We start from the raw sequence: 20,846 nt of genomic DNA, 5'->3' as shown, positions 1-20,846 counted from the left end.
GGTACAGATAGATGAAGAGATAGATAGATAGATAGATGAGGGGAGAGAGAGAGATACAGATAGAAAAGAGAGAGCTAAAGATAGAGAGATAGAGATAGATGATAGATAGACGATGATAGATAGAGAGATAGACAGAGACACATATTCAGATATATAGATACAGCACTTTACATTTCTTTTTTTCCAGTTGATCTCCTGCACACGCTACAATTGGAGATAAACGGGGGGAATAGCAATGCAAAACGCTAAAGGTGTGTATGTGTGTGTGGGAGGCGTGTATGAATACACACACACACGCAAGCAACTCCGGTAAAGAGTTTCACCCAAACTGCCTCTTCCGAATTGGGTTCCCAAATAGCCTTGTTGGGGGAGTTATTATGCTCCTTCCAGCTTCTGCATTTGGGCCTGGGGGGAAAAAAAACCCCAAACCTAAAATCCAATAGTCCCTTTTTCTCTGAGCCTCCTCTTTGTTGTTCCTCCATTTTTTGTTGCTGTTGTCGTTGTTGTTTCTTCTTCCCTGCCTGCCTTTTGCACCGTTTTATCTGCAGCGGCCAGATAAAAAGCTCGGCATGTGGAAGTCGGCTGTTCTTTTGACACGCAAATGCGAGCGTCCCACATTGGCCATCAATCACCTCCCTGGAATTGGCGTCTCTGTCTCTCTCTGTCTCTGTCTCTGTCTCTGTCTCTCTCTCTCTCTCTCTCTCTCTCTCTCTCTGTCCAAGCGGGGGAGAATTTGTTTTTTTGTCTTTAGCTTTCCCGGGTCCTTTTTTAATTAAAAATTCTCCCCTGCCCAACCCTCCGTCCGCCCTCGCCTTGGCCCCGTGCCCAGCCGGACTGGAGATGGCACGGCCCCTCTTCTCACTCCTCAATCCAGAGACGAAAATCAGAGATAAAATGGGGGGGGCAGGGCAGTGGGGGGGGGGGAGAAGCAACGTAAAATGCTCCGTCGTTGGACTGGACAGCCATGGATCTAAAAGGGTCTTTCTTCTTGGGCAGGGGGTCAGACTAGAAGACCTCCAAGTTCCCTTCCGACTGTTATTCTATATTCTGAGCATGGGGTCAGACTAGAAGACCTCCAAGGTCCCTTCCGGCTCTGTTATTCTATATTCTGAGCATGGGGTCAGACTAGAAGACCTCCAAAGTTCCTTCCGGCTCTGTTATTCTATATTCTGAGCATGGGGTCAGACTAGAAGACCTCCAAGGTCCCTTCCAACTGCATTATCCTATATTCTGAGCAAGGATCAGACTAGAAGACCTCTAAAGTCCCTTCCAATTCTGTTATTCTGTATTCTGAGCAGGGGTCAGACTAGAAGGCCTCCAAAGTCCCTTCCGACTCCGTTATTCTATATTCTGAGCATGAGTTTCAGACTAGAAGACCTCCAAAGTCCCTTCCAACTCCATTATCCTATATTCTGAGCAGGGGTCAGACTAGAAGACCTCCAAAGTCCCTTCTAATTCTGTTATTCTGTATTCTGAGCATGGGGGTCAGACTAGAAGACCTCCCAGGTATCCCTCCCAACTCCGTGACTCTTGTTATTCTTTCCAGCCCAGAGATAAACCGCCCTTCCAAAAAGTAAAAAAAATATTGCAAGAGTCCAGGGCTTTTATGAATTCCTCCTGACCCTTCGGCTACCTCTTCCTGGAATTAAAATCATCTTTTTTTTTTTTTTGAAAAGGGCGGACAGGGGAAAGGAGGAAGAGGAAGGAATGCCAGAAGTTTGGCCTTGGGCCCTTCTCCAACACGTACGTCGCTCCTCCCTCCGTTCCCCGCCTTTCTCCTCTTCTCCTTCACCCTTCCTCTTTTCCTGCTCCCCCTTTTTTCGCCTCCCCCCCCCTCCCCTGGGTACCTGCAGGCTGCCCCGGGTGCAATACTCCGTCAGGATGCAGATATTCGGGGGGTCAATGCAGGCTCCGATGAAACGGGTCAAGTGCTTGTTCTGGACGTCCCTCATCTGGCGAGGAAGAGGAGGGGAGAAGGGGAAGTCCTTTGGTCTTGGTAGTATAGACACATACATAAACACACACAAACACATATATAGAGACACACCTGGCCATGTTTGCAAATCCCTCTCTGGGACATTGCGAGTCCGGTAGCAAACTTAGACTAACTGACATACCATTTTAAGTATGCATTCACATTTTTCCTTCTTCTAGTTTTCAAACCCAGTTTTGCCCAGAGGAAACCTGGTTTTCAAACTCAGTTTTGCCCGGAGGAAACCTACTTTTCAAAATCAGTTTTGCCCGGAGGAAACCTGGTTTTCAAACCCAGTTTTAGCCGAAGGAAACCTAGTTTTCAAACCAAGTTTTGCCCGGAGGAAACCTACTTTTCAAAATCAGTTTTGCCCGGAGGAAACCTGGTTTTCAAACCCAGTTTTAGCCGAAGGAAACCTAGTTTTCAAACCCAGTTTTAGCCGAAGGAAACCTAGTTTTCAAACCCAGTTTTTACCGGAGGAAACCTAGTTTTCAAACCCAGTTTTAGCCGAAGGAAACCTAGTTTTCAAACCAAGTTTTGCCCGGAGGAAACCTACTTTTCAAAATCAGTTTTGCCCGGAGGAAACCTGGTTTTCAAACCCAGTTTTAGCCGAAGGAAACCTAGTTTTCAAACCCAGTTTTAGCCGAAGGAAACCTAGTTTTCAAACCCAGTTTTAGCCGAAGGAAACCTAGTTTTCAAACCCAGTTTTTACCGGAGGAAACCTAGTTTTCAAACCCAGTTTTAGCCGAAGGAAACCTAGTTTTCAAACCAAGTTTTGCCCGGAGGAAACCTACTTTTCAAAATCAGTTTTGCCCGGAGGAAACCTGGTTTTCAAACCCGCTCTGCACACCTCCTGGTGGAAATTCAGCCCCTCCCTTGGTGTTTAGCTTAAACTCTGGCATGCTGGCTTGTTCATGGCATGAAAACATCAATGTTGGCTCCATAGGTATTTTCGCAACTGGGTTGTGGGAACTGGCGTGCACCCCCCAGGCACCTTCGCCACCCGATGCCGGGCCGAAGGGCCGGACACCTCCTTCCTCACGTCATCCGTGGGCCCCGGGTCATCTCAAGCCAGCTGGGGCAAGACTCCGCTTCCCCTTCCGCCTGGCTGCTAATCCCCAGCCATTGTGTCTGCACAGGTCTCATCCTGGCTTATCTCCTTCCTTGCGGGCGGACGGCTGAGCAATTCGAAGACTCCCCACGGCTCATTAAGGGGGGAGCAGATGGCTTTCGGCCTCTTGCTTCCTCGCTAATGAGTCAGGCGCCCTGCTGCAAGGGGGGAGGGGGGTCCGGGTGCCAGGCCCCCCCCTTCCCCCTCCCGCCGGCTCTTTCCTTCCTGCTAAGGATCTGGTTGAGGCTGCCCAGCTGCCTCCTTTATGATCCATGGGGAGGGAAAGGAGGAGAGGAAGAGAGGAAAAGGGAGAGGGGAAAAGGAAGAAGGGAAGAAAGAAGGTAGGGAAGGAGGGAGGAAAAGTAGAAAGAAGAAAGAAAAAGAAGAAAAGAAAAAGGAAAGGGAAGGGAAGGGAGAAGAAGGAAGGGGGAGATAGAGAAGAAGGAAAGAAGGAAGGGATAGAGAGAGAGAGAGAGGTACAGGAGATATAGCAATAGAGACAGGAAGGAAGGAAGGAAGGAAGGAAGGAAGGAAGGAAGGAAGGAAGGAAGGAAGGAAGGAAGGAAGGAAGGAAAGTGTAGATGATAGAAAGATAAATAGACAGAAAGAGATAAGGTAGGAAGGAACAGATAGGACAGAAAGATAATTTGAGAAAGAGAGAGGGAAAGAGAGAGATGAAGAAAGGAAGGAACAGATAGATGATAGATAGATAGATAGATAGATAGATAGATAGATAGACAGACAGACCTAAATACATACATAGATACATAGATAAATAGAGATAGATTAGATAGATAGATAGATAGATAGATAGATAGATAGATAGATAGATAGATAGATAGAGGATAGATAGAATAGATAGATAGATAGATGATAGATAGTAGATAGATAAATAGATAGATAGATGATAGATAGATAAATAGATGATAGATAGATAGATAGATAGATAGATAGATAGATAGATAGATAGTAGATAGATAAATAGATAGATAGATGATAGATAGATAAATAGATGATAGATAGATAGATAGATAGATAGATAGATAGATAGATAGATAGATAGATAGATGATAGATAGATGATAGATAGATGATAGATAGATAGATGATAGATAGATAGATAGATAGATAGATAGATAGATAGATAGATAGATATTGCAGGTAGATCGAGAAAGCGAGAGAGACAGAAGGAAGAATAAAATATATAATTACGTGTTTCAGCTCAAACAAAACATCTCGTGTCAGGTCGATGCGCTTCGGATTCATGTGCTTCACGGCAACAAGGTTCCCCTGGGGGGGGGGGAGAAGAGAGGAGGGTGACCCAGTGTTGGGGGGAAAGAAGAGACCCCACCCCAAAGACCCTCCCCCCCATATAGGAGCAGCCCTCCTCCCACCCAGGGCCTTCCCCATTTCCAACCACAACGATCCGAGAGGAAAGCTTACTTTGTAATAAGCCGTCTTGGCATAAACCTGGAATTGTCCTTCAGTGGTCAGCAAAGATCCGTAATTTGAACCTCTCTAAAGAAAAAGTGGGGGGGGGAGAAGCGGTGAGGACAAACCCCATTTTGCAGGAGAAACACCCCCACCCCCCAAAAAAACCCCACAAATAATCCAGCTTTTGCTTCTTTCTGAGCTTTTGGGAAGAGATTTCAGCCTCTGGATTTGGGGGGGATTTTGATCTGTGGGACTTCGGCCACCAACCAAACCCCTTTTGCCACCGATGCGACGGCCTACCTCGAAGGGGTGGCGCATTCACTGCACCAAGGGACACGTGTGTGAAAAAAAAAACTACCCAGCCAGGCAGGGGGCCCGGCATGGAGTCAAAAACCCACAATTCGCGCCCTGAAATCCGCAAAGAAGAGGCGGTCCTATCTGGAGACCGACAAATTCAGGCTACGCACCAGCGAAAGTGTGACTTTGCTGCCCATGCTGCGAAGGTTTTTCTCCAGGTTGCTGGACTGCACGTCCTCCCAGCTGACGCGCCAAAATTCGGAAGCCAGCTCCTTTTCCAACTTCATTTTCCTGTCCCGCCGCGAGGAAACACAGCGAGGCAGAAGGTATGGTTGGCACATCCCTCAATGTCCCTCCCTTCTTTTGTTTTGCAAACGGGGGAATCCCGCCGCACCAGTTCAGGCGGTGAAAAGCCACAGAGCCTCGCCATTTCCCCCCCCATCCCGCCTCATAAAATCTTCCGGTTAATTAGCCGCTCGGAATTGGCTTCGTTTTAAATGCATCACTCGGAACCGATTTTAATTTAAACTGCAATTGCTCAGAATCGGCTTCGTTTTAAATGCTTCACTTGGAATTGACCTTGCTTTAAACGGCATCGATCAGAATTGGCTTTGTTTTCAATGCTTCACTCAGGAATTGGCTTCATTTTAAATGCATCGCTCAGAATTGGCTTTGCTTTAAACTGCATTGATCAGAATTGGCTTCGTTTTAAATGCTTCACTTGGAACTGACCTTGCTTTAAACTGCATTGATCAGAATTGGCTTCGTTTTAAATGCTTCACTTGGAATTGACCTTGCTTTAAACTGCATTGATCAGAATTGGCTTTGTTTTAAATGTTTCACTTGGGAATTGGCTTCATTTTAAATGCATCGCTCAGAATTGGCTTTGCTTTAAACGGCATTGATCAGAATAGGCTTCGTTTTAAATGTTTCGCTTGGAATTGGCTTCATTTTAAATGCATCGCTCAGAATTGGCTTTGCTTTAAACGGCATTGATCAGAATAGGCTTCGTTTTAAATGTTTCGCTTGGAATTGGCTTCATTTTAAGTGCATTGCTCAGAATTGGCTTTGCTTTAAATGGCATTGATCAGAATTGGCTTTGCTTTAAATGGCATTGATCAGAATTGGCTTCGTTTTAAATGCATCACTTGGAATTGACTTTACTTTAATCTGCATCGCTCAGAATTGACTTCGTTTTAAATGCATCGCTCAGAATTAGCTTTGCATAAACAAACATTGGGGGAACGGTCATGAAAATCCTGCCTGAAAATCAAGTGGATCCCAGACCTGAAGCATAAAAATCGAATTTTGAGCTGGGTGGGATCCACCCTGCAAACTCACCGGTAGGCAAAGAAGGCGGTGACGATGATGCCGAAGAGAAGCAGCGTCATCACAAGCGACAAGATCTCCAGCAAGGAAAAAGAGGCTAGAAGAGAGAAGGAAAAAACTAAAATTAAAAACAGAGGAAGGGAATTCTGATGAAACCGCAAGGAAATTTGGTGGCGTTCCGTGATCAGAATTTAAACCCACGGAAAGCAAACCCTAAATCTTCCAATCTTCAGCCGAGGTGGTTTAAATCCACCTGGATATCTCTATATTTGATATATCTTGGTCCCCCGGCCCCATGAGAGATCAGCCCACAGTTCAAGTGGAAGGGAGTTCCGCAGGCTAGCGACTCCAACCCATTTCACTACAGTTTCTTTCCCCAGCTGCACCTTTCTGGCAAAGCGGGTTGCTATTCTCAAAACCGCAAAAGGGCACGTCCCTCGGGATGGCGTTGCCTGGCCAATGGATCTTTTTTCCAGGGATCGTTTCGATCTTTTTGGTGGTCCCGTTGTAATTGGCCACGATCTGCAGACAGAGAGAGAGAAAAAAAACAGGAGGGAAAAGAGGAATTAATTAATTTATTATTATTATTATTATTATTATTATTATTATTATTATTATTATTATTATTATTATTATTATTATTATTATTATTATTATTATTGACTGGGTAACCTTAATTCAGTGTTTCTCAGCCTTGGCGATTTTAAGAGGGGTGGATTTTAACTCCCAGAATTCCCCAGACAGTCATTTGACTGGGGGATTCTGGGAGTCGGAGTCCATTTATCTTAAAGCACCCTGGCTGGGGGATTCTGGGAGTCGGAGTCTATTTTTCTTAAAGGTGCCAAGGTTTAGAAACACTGCCTTAACCAAACAGAGAGTTCATCTTTGGAACTCACTCCCACCAGGACAATTTGAAAGGGATCAAGACCTTTCTTGGGGACAAAGGATCCAGTCGGAGAGGCGATTCTTGCAACAGCCAAGCAAAGCCTCCATGTACAGAGGCAGGCTAACTTAGCATCCTGCAGCGGTGGATCGGTCAGTCTCCTTGAAAGATTCTTCTAGAATAGCCTAGAAATTTCTTTGCGTTGCTCCAAAATCACCGGCGGGTCTCTGGAACTCCAAGCCCATTTCCCCCCCCCCCCGCCATTCGACTAACCTCAAACTCTCCCCTGGCCGGATCCAGATCCCACAGGGAGTGATCCATTTCCCGGTCCCCATTTTGATCGATCCGCATGGGCCCCGTGATTCCTGCAAAGCAGAAGAATTTAAAAATAATAATAATAAAACAACCGCAAGCCTTCCAATGTCAGAAATTTGAGGGCCTTCGACCTCAAATAAACCTTTTCAACGTTATGTTTAAAGTTCAAACCCTTGAAACCACTTTTAACTTTATGAGGTAAAATGCCGATAAGATTTAAGAACTATCGAGAGGCCCAAACGAGAATCGCTGCTCTAGGGGGGTCGCCCCATAAAGCGGAGGGTCAGGCTGGATGACCTCCTGAGGTCCCTTCTGACAGATTCTGATTCCTGCCTCTCATTAGGTACCTCCAAATCACAGAGATATCTCGACCCGTAATTATAGACTCAGACAGAGGATTGGTGTCCCCCAAAGTGTTTTCCCCCACCTGTCTTAAGGATGGAGACCCTGTTGTGACCCGCCAGCGACCAACGGAGCTGGCAGCAGATTCGGACAGTGAGGAGGGTTGGGGAGGAACCTGGGCCAGTCCTGGAGTCTGGGGAAGGCTCGGAGGAGGGCTCTGTGTCGGAGGCAGAGAGGGGGCCAGGGCCGTATGCCAGTTATCAGCTGCCTTCGGAGTCAGACATCTGGGGCAGAAAAACAGCTGGAGCCTGTTCCCAGAGTCGCCAGACGAAGGGAAGAGCTAAAGAACAGGGGTCGACTTGGGAGGAAGGCCACAGGGGGACAATGAAGGGCCCCTCCCAGAGGGAATAAAAGAGGAGCGACTGGGGAGTGGAGTTTGCAGGAGACCATTCGTTCGCTTAATTGGTTCGTGACTCTCGGAGACTCCTGGCCAAGTTTTGCAGAGATCAGCCTGGCCGCTCTCCAAGCCAGAGAAGGTCTGTGACCATAAATCCTCCCTTGAAAGACTTTGCTGGATGGGAGCGAGCAGAATTCACAGTCAATTAATACAATTTTGTCGGGACAAGGAGTTGGCTTCAGGCTCTCGGGAAGCCTCGCTCAGAACAGACCCCTCTGAAGGGTCTCTACCGCCCCCCCCCCAAAATGCCCCCCTCCTCAGCAAAACCCCTCCCACCCCCCTTTAAAAAAATACCCAGAGATACTGACCGTAGATCGTCCGGTTACGCATCTGAAGTGTGACGGCTGTGCCATTGGCGAGAGAGCCGCCCTGCGCCAACGTCTCGTTTACCGCCTGGGCGTAGAGCATTACCCCGTCGTGAAAAGCCCCCGCGATGAAATTTTCCTGGAAAATTTAGAGATTTCCAGGTGGGTAAAGCTGGGAAAAGGAGGGGGGGTCAGACCCGCTGCATCGAGAGCCAGGTTGAGGGGCAGGGGGGACAAGGAGTCGGGCGCGCGAGGGATTCGATTCCAAGACCCCAGTCCCCCCCCCCAAATCCACTCGCAAAGGCGCAAAAGGAGCTTCGCGATGGCAATCCACGGTTTGCGCCGGTCAACCATTTGAAGTTTGTGCGAGGAAGTCACAACCCACTTCCCTCGTCGCCTTCCTCTCGAAAGAGAGGGATCGCTGGGTGGCGTCCTTTCCCCCTGGGATGCGTGGCCGAGCCCAGGGGAACAAGCCAGCATTGTTTCTTCCACCGATGGTGGTTAATCCACCTGGAGATTCCAAACCAGGTGAGGGACCAGGCTGGAAACTGAGCCCTGGGTGCTGGGTTGCGAGTTCAAGGATTGCCACTTTTCAGCCCCAAATATTTTTAAAATGTGCTTCTCCCCCCCCCCTGCTTTTACACCAGGGGGCTGGACTAGAGGACCTCTGGGGCCCTCTTCCAAGTGTATTATTCCACGTTTTGCGTCGCCTCCTCCTTACCAATCCGTCTTCCACGGTGAAGTTGAACTGCTCCTGGGAGGTTCGCTTGATGTGCCGGAGAAATTGGCGGTATTCCGGATTTTGGGGTTCGGCGTAAGTGATAAGCATGACTGCCTGTGGGGGGGGGGTGTCAAAAAGGAGGCGGGACGAAATGACTTCACCCCAATATTGGAGGGAATTTATCTAGCATCCTTAACTGGAGCCCATCGTCCCGTTTCAAGACACTTCCGGAGACGGACTACAACTCCCATCCTCCCTTCCCAACGAGCCGAGCCAGAGGGAGTTCCGAAACGCCCACCCCTCGACTTATAACCGTTCAGGTAGACTTCCCCCACCCAGGGAGGCTCTACGGAGCCGTTTTGCGGACGAGATCCCCCGTGGAATCGTGAAACGCAGGGGAATTAAGAGATCATCCAATCCAACCCCGCGCCCCCTCGCAGTGGGTAGTCCTCGACTTATAACCCGTTCGTTTAGCGACCGAGAGGCAAAACACAGGATGATCATTTCGAGATGTCCGAATTTAAGGTTTTTGCCCCTGGTGGGATCGCCAACTGGTCTCGTTTCCTTTGGGGTTTTTTTTCCTGGGCCTTTGTTTAATCGCTCGCAACACAGCCTGATACACTGCCCCTGAGGCTGGAGGTTCTACAGAACGAAGGAACGGGGAAAACCACCAGCCTTTTTTCCCGAAACAGCTTGGTAATTTTTTAAACTCTTTTTTTGGCTTCTCAAACTGCCTCGCCCTCCCACCCCAAAAATGACTTTTTAAGTTTAAAAGAGCAACTTTTAGCTTAACGGGGGAGTTTATTAATAGCGGCAAACTTTGCCGCCTTCGACGTCCAGGCAATTTATCTCACTTCCTTCCTTTCTTTCAAACAAGGCCAGAGGAGTGGAACGCAGGCCGGGCTGGCGGTAGGCAAACCCCTTCCGGTTACTCCACAACCCCTCGTCCCCGGCCAGGGGTGGGGATGGGAGGCTCCTCTCCAAAGCAAGAATCTGAATTCAAGACCCCTGGCTCAATGGCACCAAAGTTTTCTTGCAGGGGTTTTGTGTATGGAGGCGGGGGGGGGGGATCCAGAATCTTTAGAATAGAATTGAGCAGGAAGGGGGGCCTTGGAGGTCTTCTAGTCCAGCCCCCACCCCCAGTTCAAGCAGGGGAACTTACAGTATTTCAGACAAGGAGCTGTCAAGTCTCTTCTTGAAAACTTTCAGTGAGAAGGAAGGAAGGAAGGAAGGAAGGAGAAAAGAGAAAGTGGAAGGAAGGAAGGAGCAAAAGTGACAGGAGGAAGGGAAGAAGGAAGGAAGGAGGAAAGAAAGGGAGGGAGGGAAGGAAGGGAAAGGAAAGAGAGGGATGGAAGGAGGGAGGAAGAGAGGAAGAAGTGAGAGTGAGGGAGGAGGAGAGGGAAGGGAGGAAGGAAGGATAGTAGAATAATACAATAATAGCTTTGGAAGGGGACCTTGGAGGTCTTCTAGTCCAGCCCCCTGGTCAAGGAGAACTTAGACCATTTCAGACAAGTAGCTATCCAGTCTCTTCTTGAAAACTTTCAGTGATGAGAGAAGAAAGAAGAAGGAAGGAAGGAAGGAAGGAAGGAAGGAAGGAAGGAAGGAAGGAAGGAAGGAAGGAAGAGAACCTATTGACTTTCAAACAAACAAAACCAGTAGGGAAGCCAGATTCACTTAACAACCAAACATTCAGGGCTCCATTTGCGGTCATAAGTCGAGGACTACCTGGACCACGGACGGCGAAAGCAGCCGAAACGATGCCCTCATCTGGTTTAGCAAACACCCTTTGACTCTAAGGCCCAAGTTCAAAACTCCAAACCCCTGGCATCAACATTGCGCCTGGCAACTCCGCAGCCCATCTTCTCCCAGCGCCTTCGGACAGGAGGCTCTGATCCCGGAGGGGCCAAGGAAGCTCGGCTGGCCCTCCCTCACCTGGTAAGCCTCGCGGGCAGCGCCGTCGTTCCCATCGCCGCGTCGCCAAGGAAGGGTCCGGTCGGGAAACCGGGAGCTCCGCAGGCTGTTGCCGAAGAGATCGATGTAGAAGAAGGCGTACTCGCCAGCGGTCAGCCCTTCACGGTGGGCCTGGAGCATCAGTGCGCGGAAGATGTCGGGCGCGCAGCAGACGTACACAACTGAGGAGGAAGCAGAACAACCGCTCACCCATCGGCCCAAGGGGAGGGGGGGGGCTCTGTGTGTGTCTTTAAACGCCTTGGTGCTTTCCCATCCCATTGGTTTCAGAGGTCAGGCAACAAAGCCCATCGTCCCCGGCCCTCCCGGTACGTGGTTCAAGCGTTGGGGAGTATATATATATATATATTATTTGTTTTCGTAGATTTTCACGGGTGTAGGTATGCTGGTTTTGTTGTATTCGGGTCTTTTCCCGTGTAAGGTTGAGATTGTCTTTGCAACAATATATATATACTATATATTTCCCTTCCCTTCTTTCCTCTGTTTCATTCGCTTCTCTTTTTTCTTTTTTCTCCTTTTTCTTTTCTCCTTTCCTCCTTTCTCTTTTCTCCTTTCCTTCCATTCTTTCCTCGTTTCTCATTCCCTTCTCTTATCTCCTTTCTCTTTTCTCCTTCCTCTTTTCTCTTTTCCCTTTCCTCTTTTCTCCTTCCTCCTTTCCCCTTCTTTTCCCTTTCCTTTTCCCTTCCCTTCCCTTCTTTTCTCTTTTTCATTCCCATCTCTTGTCTCCTTTCTCTTTCCTCCTTTTTCTTTTCCCTTTCCTCCTTTCTCTCTTCTCTTTCCCCCTTTCCTCTTTCCTCCTTTCTCTTTCCTCTTTCCTCCTTTCCCCTTTCTCCTTCTCTTTCCTTTCCTTTCGCCTTCCCTTCCCTTCTTTTCTCTTTTTCATTCCCATCTCTTGTCTCCTTTCTCTTTCCTCCTTTCTCCTTTCTCTTCTTTTCTCTTTCCCCTTTCCCCCTTTCCTCTTTCCTCCTTTCTCTTTCCTCTTTTCCTCTTTCTCCTTTCTCTTTTATCTTTTCTCATTCTCCCTGGCCTTGTCAGCTTTGACAAATACCTCTTTGCAAGGGAAGCAGCAGCCAATGCCTCCCCCGTCTGGAGGGCCGGCTGGCCGAGCTGCCAGGCACGATAAAAACCTAGCAACCTGCCCTCCTCACCCGGGCAGAGCCTGACCCCCCGCTTCGCAAAACCCTGGGCGGCAAGGAGAAAAAATTCCGCTGGGGCGGGGGAGGAAAAAAACGGTGCCAAAAAGGACAATCGGACGGGCTCCGTTTTGCTCCCAAGAGCAAAGTTACCGCTGCGAGTCAAAAAGCAAACGAACCCCACCCCAAAATAAAATTAAATTCACTTTTTTTCCCTGCCAAAGGAGACCCTCGCCTTTCCCCAGGGGGGTAGCTTTCACCCTGGGGACTTGGGAAGAAAGAAGCCACCATTCAGGGTTTGTCCACGGCTTAATCCTGGTTTGCTCCAGCGGGAAAAGTAGAGTATCTTTTTAATCTTACCAAAAAAAAAAAACCCCACGATTGGGGAGTGGGAACCTGTTCGACCCCTCCGAAGCTAACTGGAGTTTCATGAAACGGAGCCCAAGAAGGAACTGGGGGCTCAAGGCTTCTTTGGACCATGTCCAATTTTCCTCTGGAACTCCCTGCCACAAGAAGATCCCCTAGGAATAAGGATCTCCACTCCCTGTCCCGAATCCAGAACCTCGCTGCAACATCTGTAGCCGAAACAGCAGGGAAAGCAACCACGAACACCCAAAAACATCTGGAGTTGACGCCCAACTAACCATCATTGGTTAGTTTGATGCGTCCTCGCAAGCCTGGGACTGCTCCCAACCCCTGCTGGCATTGCCACCATTCCCAAAGAGAGGCGAAAAGGTGCCAGGCACCTCTTTATACCCGTTGCACACCTGGCAAAGGAGGGCTGGACTTTCGCTCGGGTTCCCCCGTTGCCGTCCCTCGCTGGGCCTCGGGCCGAGAAACATCCTGTTATTTTCCTGCCGAGCGTCCTTCCCGCCACCGGCAAGCAAGGTCAAGGGACGCGCTCTGTCCCCCGGGTGGGATCCAAGCATACACCAGCAGCCCCCTGCCCGAGGCAGCTTTTTCCTGTTTTGCTGACTTGCAAGAGAGGGGGGAAAGCAATTCTCGGTCCTTCTGCGAAGCTGGGTTGGGGGCTCGGCTAGCTCCAAGCAGGGCTGCCCATTCAAAGCCTTGGCACGCTATGGTCTTTTGAGAGAATGAGAGAGAGAGAGAGAGAGAGAGAGGGAGGGAGGGAGGGAGGGAGGGAGGGAGAGAGAGAGAGAGAGAGAGATGGAGGGAGAAGATAGGTAGATAGATGAGAGAGAAAGACAGATGGACAGATTAGAGAGAGAGCGGATAGATAGATAGATAGATAGATAGATAGATAGATAGATAGATAGATAGATACAGACAGACAGACAGACAGACAGACAGACAGACAGACAGACAGACAGAGACAGATGATAGATGGGTGGATAGATGGATGGATGGATAGGTAGGTAAGTAGATGGATGAATGGATGGATGGATGGATGGATGGATAGACAGACAGACAAGAGAGAAAGACAAAGAGAGACAGATGATAGATGGATGGATAGATGGATGGATGGATAGGTAGGTAGGTAAGTGGATGGATGGATGGATGGATGGATGGATGGATGGATGGATGGATAGATAGATAGATAGATAGATAGATAGATAGATAGAAAGACAGACAGACACAGATGAGAGAGAGAGACAGAGAGAGAGAGAGATGATGGATGGATGGATGGATAGATGGATGGAGATAGATAGACAGACAGACAGATAGATGAAAGAGAGAGAGAGACAGATGATAGATGGATAGATGGATGGATAGATAGATGAGAGATAGATGAGAAAGACACAGAGAGAGAGAGATGAGAGAGAGAGAGAGAAGATAGATAGGTAGATCGACAGACAAACAGATGAGAGAGAGAAGATAGATAGATAGATAGATAGATAGATAGATAGATAGATAGATAGATAGATAGATGGACGATAGATGATGAATACATAGAGAAGAAAGAGAGAGATATGATAGACCAATGATGGATGGATGGATGGGTACTGTAGGTACAGATGATATATAGATATTTTTGCACCATTCCTGGCCCACTCCCCAAAAACCTCCATATTTGGGGAGAAATCTTAAGCCTTCTTCAAAGCTGTTTGCCCCTCCCCTCCCTGATCTTCCCTGCGTCCCAATTTCCCCAAATCTCAACCTCTTTGTTGTAACCAACACTGGATGCGGTTATTCCAGGTGTGGCCTGACTTTTACACAGGGGTGCTAATACTTCACATAATTTTGATTTCTACGCCTCTGTTTGTGCAACCAAGAATTGTATTAGCTTTTGGGGCTGCTGCCACCTACTTCTGACTCCAAGGTCCCTCTCAAAAGTTACTACTTTGGAGCCAGGATTCACCTGATCTGTCCTTGCACCTTTGGTTTTTCCCACCCAGGTGTAAAATCCTTGCTTTATTCTCCATATTAAACTTCATTTTGTTGGAGTTAGGTTATTATTATAGTTATATTATTATGTTGTTAGCCATCCTTGGAAAGCAGGAAAAGGAGGCTGCGTAATAACTCGGTCAGGAAACCGAGGTGAGAAGGCTTCTCGCCTTGAATAGAACAGGGATGGGACAGATGACCTCAAAGGACCCCTCCCTTCCTAAGAGCCCGCTAGCAAACCATCCGTTATCGGGCAGCTTTTAAAATGAGCAGGAAACAGCCGGACGGCGAAGGGCAGGGGTTGGAGAACGGGAGGAGACCTTTGGCTATGCAGGAACGCACACAAACACAATTCACACACACACACACACACAATTGTGCAATGGTGCAAGGAAGCCTTCCATTCGGGAGCCTCCTTTGCAAGCAAGCTGCCCTCGGCTCAGGTAACCGGTGCAAAAGTCCAAACCGACAGGTTTACAACACACAGACGGACGGACGGACAGACACAGAGTCCAGATCCAGCTGCAAAATCCAATCTGGTTTTTTTTTAAGTCAGTTTTTCTCCCCCCCCCCCCCAAAAAAAAAGAAGAAGAAGAGAGAAATAGATTTCTTTTGCAAGCTCTCAGCTGGGAGGATGCCCCACAGATGTCTCCGCGGAGTCTTCGGATCGACCCATGCAGATGGAGAGAGGCCCGTATATGTGCCTCGGGTTCCAATTCTGTCAAGGGCTGGCCAGCCTAATAAATTGATTTATATTTATTTCCTAAATTCCCCCGCCAGGAGGATCAACCGGCCAGCTGTTCGGGCTGCGAGGGAGGATATCGGAATTGCAAAATAGATATATACATATATATTGTGCAAGGAAAAGAAAAAAACAAGTAAAAATTCAGCGTAACGGCGGCGCTCTGGATATGAATTCTTAGATTTACGGGCTTTTGAGGAGGGGGGCTTGGAGCTGCCTGGGGGAAACATTCCTGAAAATAGAGGCCAGATCCTAAAACAACAACTTTGCAGAGGACAACAAAACTCACCCCAGGCGAAAGGGAGGACGTTGGAGCAGGGAAGGGGGTGCGTGAAACTTTAGCCGGCCCGCATGGTTTTATAGCGCAATCCTCCCTCATATGGCTAGTCCTCGGCTTACGACCACAACGGGGACCAGATATTTTCATTGCGAGGCAAGGCGGTTGCTAAGAGAGTCGCGCAGAATTTGCGGTGCTGAGCAAGGAGGTGGTTAAGTGAGTCGCGCAGAATTTGCATTGCTGAGCGAGGAGGTCGTTAAGTGAGTCACACAGAATTTGCATTGCTGAGCGAGGAGGTCGTTAAGTGAGTCACACAGAATTTGCATTGCTAAGCGAGGAGGTCATTCAGTGAGTCACACAGAATTTGCCTTGCTAAGCGAGGAGGTTGTTAAGAGGGTCGCACAGAATTTCCGGTGCTGAGCAAGGAGATCATTTAAGCGAGTCACACTTCATCATTCCCACGGCTAAGCGAGGAGGTTGTTAAGCGAATCCCGCCTGACCGCCTCACGACCGTTTCGCCACGGCCGTGATGATCTGCACAGCGCAGCCGTCGCTCCGAGAAGCCGACGGCTTGTGACGGGAAGCGACTTTCTCTCCATCGACTCCGCGGCGAAGAGAAGCTTTCTGCCCATGCCCAGAGGCGCTCTTTGAACCCACCCCAAGCTTGGAAAAACAGGCTCGACGTGGGGCCCACGAAAGACGCCGGAGACAGGCGCTTTGACATCCCCCCCCCAACCAGGCTGAACTTCCACAGAATCAAGAGTGCCTTCTCTCGAGCCTTGAAGAGGGCCTCTGAGAACGCGCCGAGTGCTTTCCCTAAAAGCACTCAAAGAGAAGGGTCCCTATTCTTCCTCCTCCTCCTCCTCCTTCCCAGGGGAGGATGCCCAACTTGGCGGAGAACTTACTCCGAGCTTTCTGCTTGATGTCCCGGATCAGGTCGGTATAGTTGGTCGACATGAAAGGCACGACTTCCATCGTCATGTTGTTCACGGAAGGCAGCTGGACAAAGAGACCCTCGACGGCGAAGAAACACGGCCGCTCGCCCGTATTGTTGTCCCAGTACAGCAACATCGCCCGGCTGCTCCAGTTGAAATGCCGGCTCAGGCTGACCCCGAACTCGCCCAGCTTGTTGTGGCTGGCCCCCGTGCGGGTCACCAAGGCAAACTCGTCCGCTTTCAGGCTGAAGCCCACGGCCTCGGCCGCCGCCGTCACCAGCGGCAGGCCCCAGTGCCTGGTGTAGCGGGCCACGGGCGCCGTGGTGTAGACGCAGCCGGGACCCACAAAGGCCTGGGGGTCGTAGGCCATCTTAAGGTCCACGGCGGCCAACGGGGCCATGAAGTCGGAGCAGACACCTTCACTCGCCTCGCTGCTGGCAAAGACCAGCTGCACCGTGTAGCCTGGCAGGAGGTCCGCCTGGGCGTTGAGCTTCTGGATGGCCAGCTCGATGGCCGGGCCGACCCGCGGCCAGGCCCACGGATAGGTGGTGTTATGGCGCGGCAGGACGATGGCCAGGGTGAGGTTGGCGCCGTCCGCCCCGTCCCGCCGAGACAGGATGGACAGCAGTGCCCACGCCAGCATTGCCACCTCCATGGGACACCGGGGTGCCGAAAGTACCCCACCTTCCTCTGACTCTAGAGACCCCCCCCTCCTTGCTCCAAAGTAGCCAAAGGGTGCAGAGAAAGACCCCGACTCTTAATTCCTCTCCCCCTCCCTGAATTCCTTCCCAGGCACCCTCAGCCGAGCGCTGGCATGCAGCCGGCGTGGCACCAGTTCCAGAGCTCGCTCGCTGCCCAAACTTGCCCACTCCCCTGCCTTGGGGGTACAGCAGCCTCCCACCCCCCCTGTACTCACTCCCCCTTTGGATCTGCCTTCCTGGCACAGGCAGGGTTTGCTTTCTCCAGCTGCCCAGCTCCTTGGCGGGCACGCCTGGCGTCCCTTGGGCTCCCCAGCTCAGCAAGTCGTACAGCGCCCACCTCTCCTTCCTTCCCGTAGCGCAGACGGGGCAGGAATGAGTGAAACCTAGAGATTGCTGGGCTCTTTTTTTTTCTTTTCCTCCCCTGCTTGACGGAGCAAAGGGCTTTGCAAGCACCAGGCAGGCAGCTTAACTCCTTCCTGCCCAGGCAGTCCCTCCTCCTCCTCCTCCTCCTCCTCCTCCTCCCCACCCTGGCAGGGGAAAAAAAAAGGGGGGGGGAGTAATTCGACAGGCAAGGCTTATCCCCAGATAACATCTTCCTGCCCCCCTTCAAAAATAACACAACCCCTTGGGAGCCTAGATTAAGCCCAATTTCTTTCCTCTGCCATCGTGGGCACGGATTTTAAAAAAAAACAACGCATTTTGCTGCTCTTGGATGCTTTTGGGGGAAGAGGCAGGGCACAGTGCCAGCCGAAAGTTTTCCCAGGTACCAAGAGGAATCCAAGTTGTTGTTTTTTTTTTGGGGGGGGGCAATGTCAATTCCTTCCTGCACCCCTCCTCCCCGACCAATTCATTTCATTTGCAAGCAACTTGGCTCTTTTGTTAAGGTGACCGAGGCAATGGGTTTATTTGTTTGGCCAGCACCCCCCCCCCCCGTTTCCAAAGCTATCTGTTGCGAACAATAGAAGATGGATAGATGAGAGAGAGAGAGAGAGAGAGGGAGGGAGGGAGGAGATGAAATATGATAGTAGACAGATAGATAAATAGACACACAGACGGATAGATAGATAGATAGATAGATAGATAGATAGATAGAGAGAGAGAGAGAGAGAGAGATGTTGGTAGGTAGGTAGGTAGGTAGGTAGGTAGGTAGGTAGGTAGATAGATAGATAGATAGATAGATAGATAGATAGATAGATAGGATACACAGAGATAGATAGATAGATGATAGATAGATAGATAGATAGATAGATAGATAGATAGATAGATATACACAGATAGAGAGAGAGAGAGATGTTGGTTGGTAGGTAGGTAGGTAGGTAGGTAGGTAGACAGACAGACAGATAGATAGATAGATACATAGATGATAGACAGATACACAGAGATAGATGATAGATAGATAGATAGATATAGAGATAGATAGATAGAGATAGATACATAGATAGATAGATAGAAAGAGAGAGAGAAAGAGAAAGAAAGAAAGAAAGAAAGAAAGAAAGAAAGAAAGAAAGAAAGAAAGAAAGAAAGAAAGAAAGAAAAGGGAGCCAGACAGAGAGAAAGATCTCCCAAGACTTTCATATATTCTGAAATGTTAAAACAGCATTTTATTCCGGAATGTTCTTCCTCCACAGAGATGGACGGATGACAATTCCCCCGTTTCCGGAGAATTTCTGGAGCAGTGAAACTGCTTTCCCTTCCCCTTGCAGTGAGCAGGGTGGACTAGACACCCTATGAAGTTTTCCTTCCCCCTTTATACAATTCTATAAAGCATAATTTTTTTTGTTTATTTGTTTGTTGGGTTTCCAAATTCTCTTATAAAAAAGCTGCAGGCAGGAAATTGATTTTTGTCTTCCTGTGCAAACAGCCTGGAAACGAACTTCAATAAAATCCTCAGCCAGCAGGTAAATTAAATGAGTTTCCTTTTTTTAAAAAAAGAGAGTTTGCTCGTATTGGAGATTATGGTTGATCATTAATCCAGCATCCTGCTGATATGTATATATGTATGTATGCATGCATGCATGTATGTATGTTCCAGCATAACTCTGGACCGCCTGGGGCAATTTCAACCAAACTTGACACACAGATGTCTTGCCCTCTGGAAACAAATACTAGGGGAGTAAGAAATAGATGAATAGATGATAGAAATATAGATCGGAATATAGAAATATGGATAGATGGGTAGATAGAGAGAAAGTAATATAGATAGATGGATAGATAGAAATGTAGATGGAGTGGAAATATAGATGGATAGAAATATAGAAGGGGAGATGGATGGTAGATAGATAGATAGATAGAAGATAGATAGATAGATAGATAGATAGATAGATAGATAGATAGATAGATAGATAGATAGATAGGTGGGTAGATAAAGAGATGGATAGAAATAGATGGATAGATGATAGAAATATAGATAGGAATATAGAAATATGGACAGATGGGTAGAGAGAGAGAGAAATATAGATGAATAGATAGAAATGTAGATGAGTAGAAATATAGATGGATAGAAATATAGAAGGGGAGATGAATGATAGATAGATAGATAGATAGATAGATAGATAGATAGATAGATAGACAGACAGACAGACAGAAGATACATAGATGGGTGGGTAGATAGATAAAGAGATGGATAGAAATAGATGGATAGATGATAGAAATATAGATAGGAATATAGAAATATGGACAGATGGGTAGAGAGAGAGAGAAATATAGAGAGATGGATAGATAGAAATATAGATAGAGGGAGCGAAATAGAAAGTAATATATAGGGATAGAAATATAGATGGCGAGAGATAGTGAGGTAGAAAGTAATATAGATACATGGAGAAATAGAAATATATAAGGGGAGAAAATGAAGGATGGATGGATGGATAGATAGACATAGATAGATAGATAGATAGATAGATAGATAGATAGATAGATAGATAGAAAAGAATGATAGATAGATAGATGATAGATAGATAGATAGATAGATAGATAGATAGATAGATAAATAGATAGATGCACAGATAGAAATATAGATAGAAAGTAATATATAGATGGACAAATAGAAATATAGAAAGGGAGATAGATGATAGATGGATGGATGGATAGACAGACAGACAGACAGACAGACTAGACGGATAAGAGAGATAGAGAGATAAGCAAGGAATGGGCTGCAGATTTAGCTAGCAGAGAAAATTCTTCAACTGCGTCCAGTTTCTGCAAAATAAATCCTCTTAAAAGAAGTTTTCCCAGGGTTTTGACCGGTGATATAAAATAGGTGATATATTCTCCCTGTCAAAACCCTGGGAAAACTTCTTTTAGGAGGATTTATTTTGCATTTATTTCACCCAGTTTTGCCCCCCCCCCGTCCCACCCGCCCAATTGCTGCCCTGGCAAACGGTGGGAGAATCAGAAGGGGGCTTAGAAACGATTGGAAGGACCGACGCGCCCTCTACCGGAGGGCGTTGGGCTCTGCACTAATTTTAACCCAAAGGGTGGGGGAAATTAAATATAAAAAGGAAAACCACCATTGTGAAAAGCAGAATTCACTAAAAAATAACATTCAATAAAGTAAACCCGGATTCTGCACAACTAAATTCC

At 48.0% G+C, this 20,846-nt stretch overlaps 1 protein-coding gene across 1 annotated transcript in view; it reads right to left on the bottom strand.

Annotated features, from left to right (window-relative positions):
• NPR1 (natriuretic peptide receptor 1) overlaps nucleotides 1-17,431 on the bottom strand; it is a 25,046-nt gene extending 7,615 nt beyond the window's left edge. The window contains exons 1-11 of the mRNA XM_081968444.1: nucleotides 16,537-17,431; nucleotides 11,098-11,297; nucleotides 9,166-9,279; nucleotides 8,448-8,583; nucleotides 7,299-7,390; nucleotides 6,529-6,664; nucleotides 6,155-6,239; nucleotides 4,984-5,104; nucleotides 4,526-4,600; nucleotides 4,295-4,372; nucleotides 1,848-1,952 (exon numbers count right to left, since the gene is read on the bottom strand). Coding sequence (XP_081824570.1) covers nucleotides 1,848-1,952; nucleotides 4,295-4,372; nucleotides 4,526-4,600; nucleotides 4,984-5,104; nucleotides 6,155-6,239; nucleotides 6,529-6,664; nucleotides 7,299-7,390; nucleotides 8,448-8,583; nucleotides 9,166-9,279; nucleotides 11,098-11,297; nucleotides 16,537-17,221 — 1,827 coding nt within the window. The 5' untranslated portion in view covers nucleotides 17,222-17,431. The remainder of the gene's footprint in view (nucleotides 1-1,847; nucleotides 1,953-4,294; nucleotides 4,373-4,525; nucleotides 4,601-4,983; nucleotides 5,105-6,154; nucleotides 6,240-6,528; nucleotides 6,665-7,298; nucleotides 7,391-8,447; nucleotides 8,584-9,165; nucleotides 9,280-11,097; nucleotides 11,298-16,536) is intronic.
• Between the last annotated feature and the right edge of the window lie 3,415 nt (nucleotides 17,432-20,846).

This window comes from Natrix helvetica, assembly GCF_964273705.1.
Source record: "Natrix helvetica genome assembly, chromosome: 16".
NCBI lineage: Eukaryota > Metazoa > Chordata > Lepidosauria > Squamata > Natricidae > Natrix > Natrix helvetica.
The sequence above is the reverse complement of the archived record's forward strand: the minus strand, read 5'-3'. Positions and strand labels throughout refer to the sequence as shown.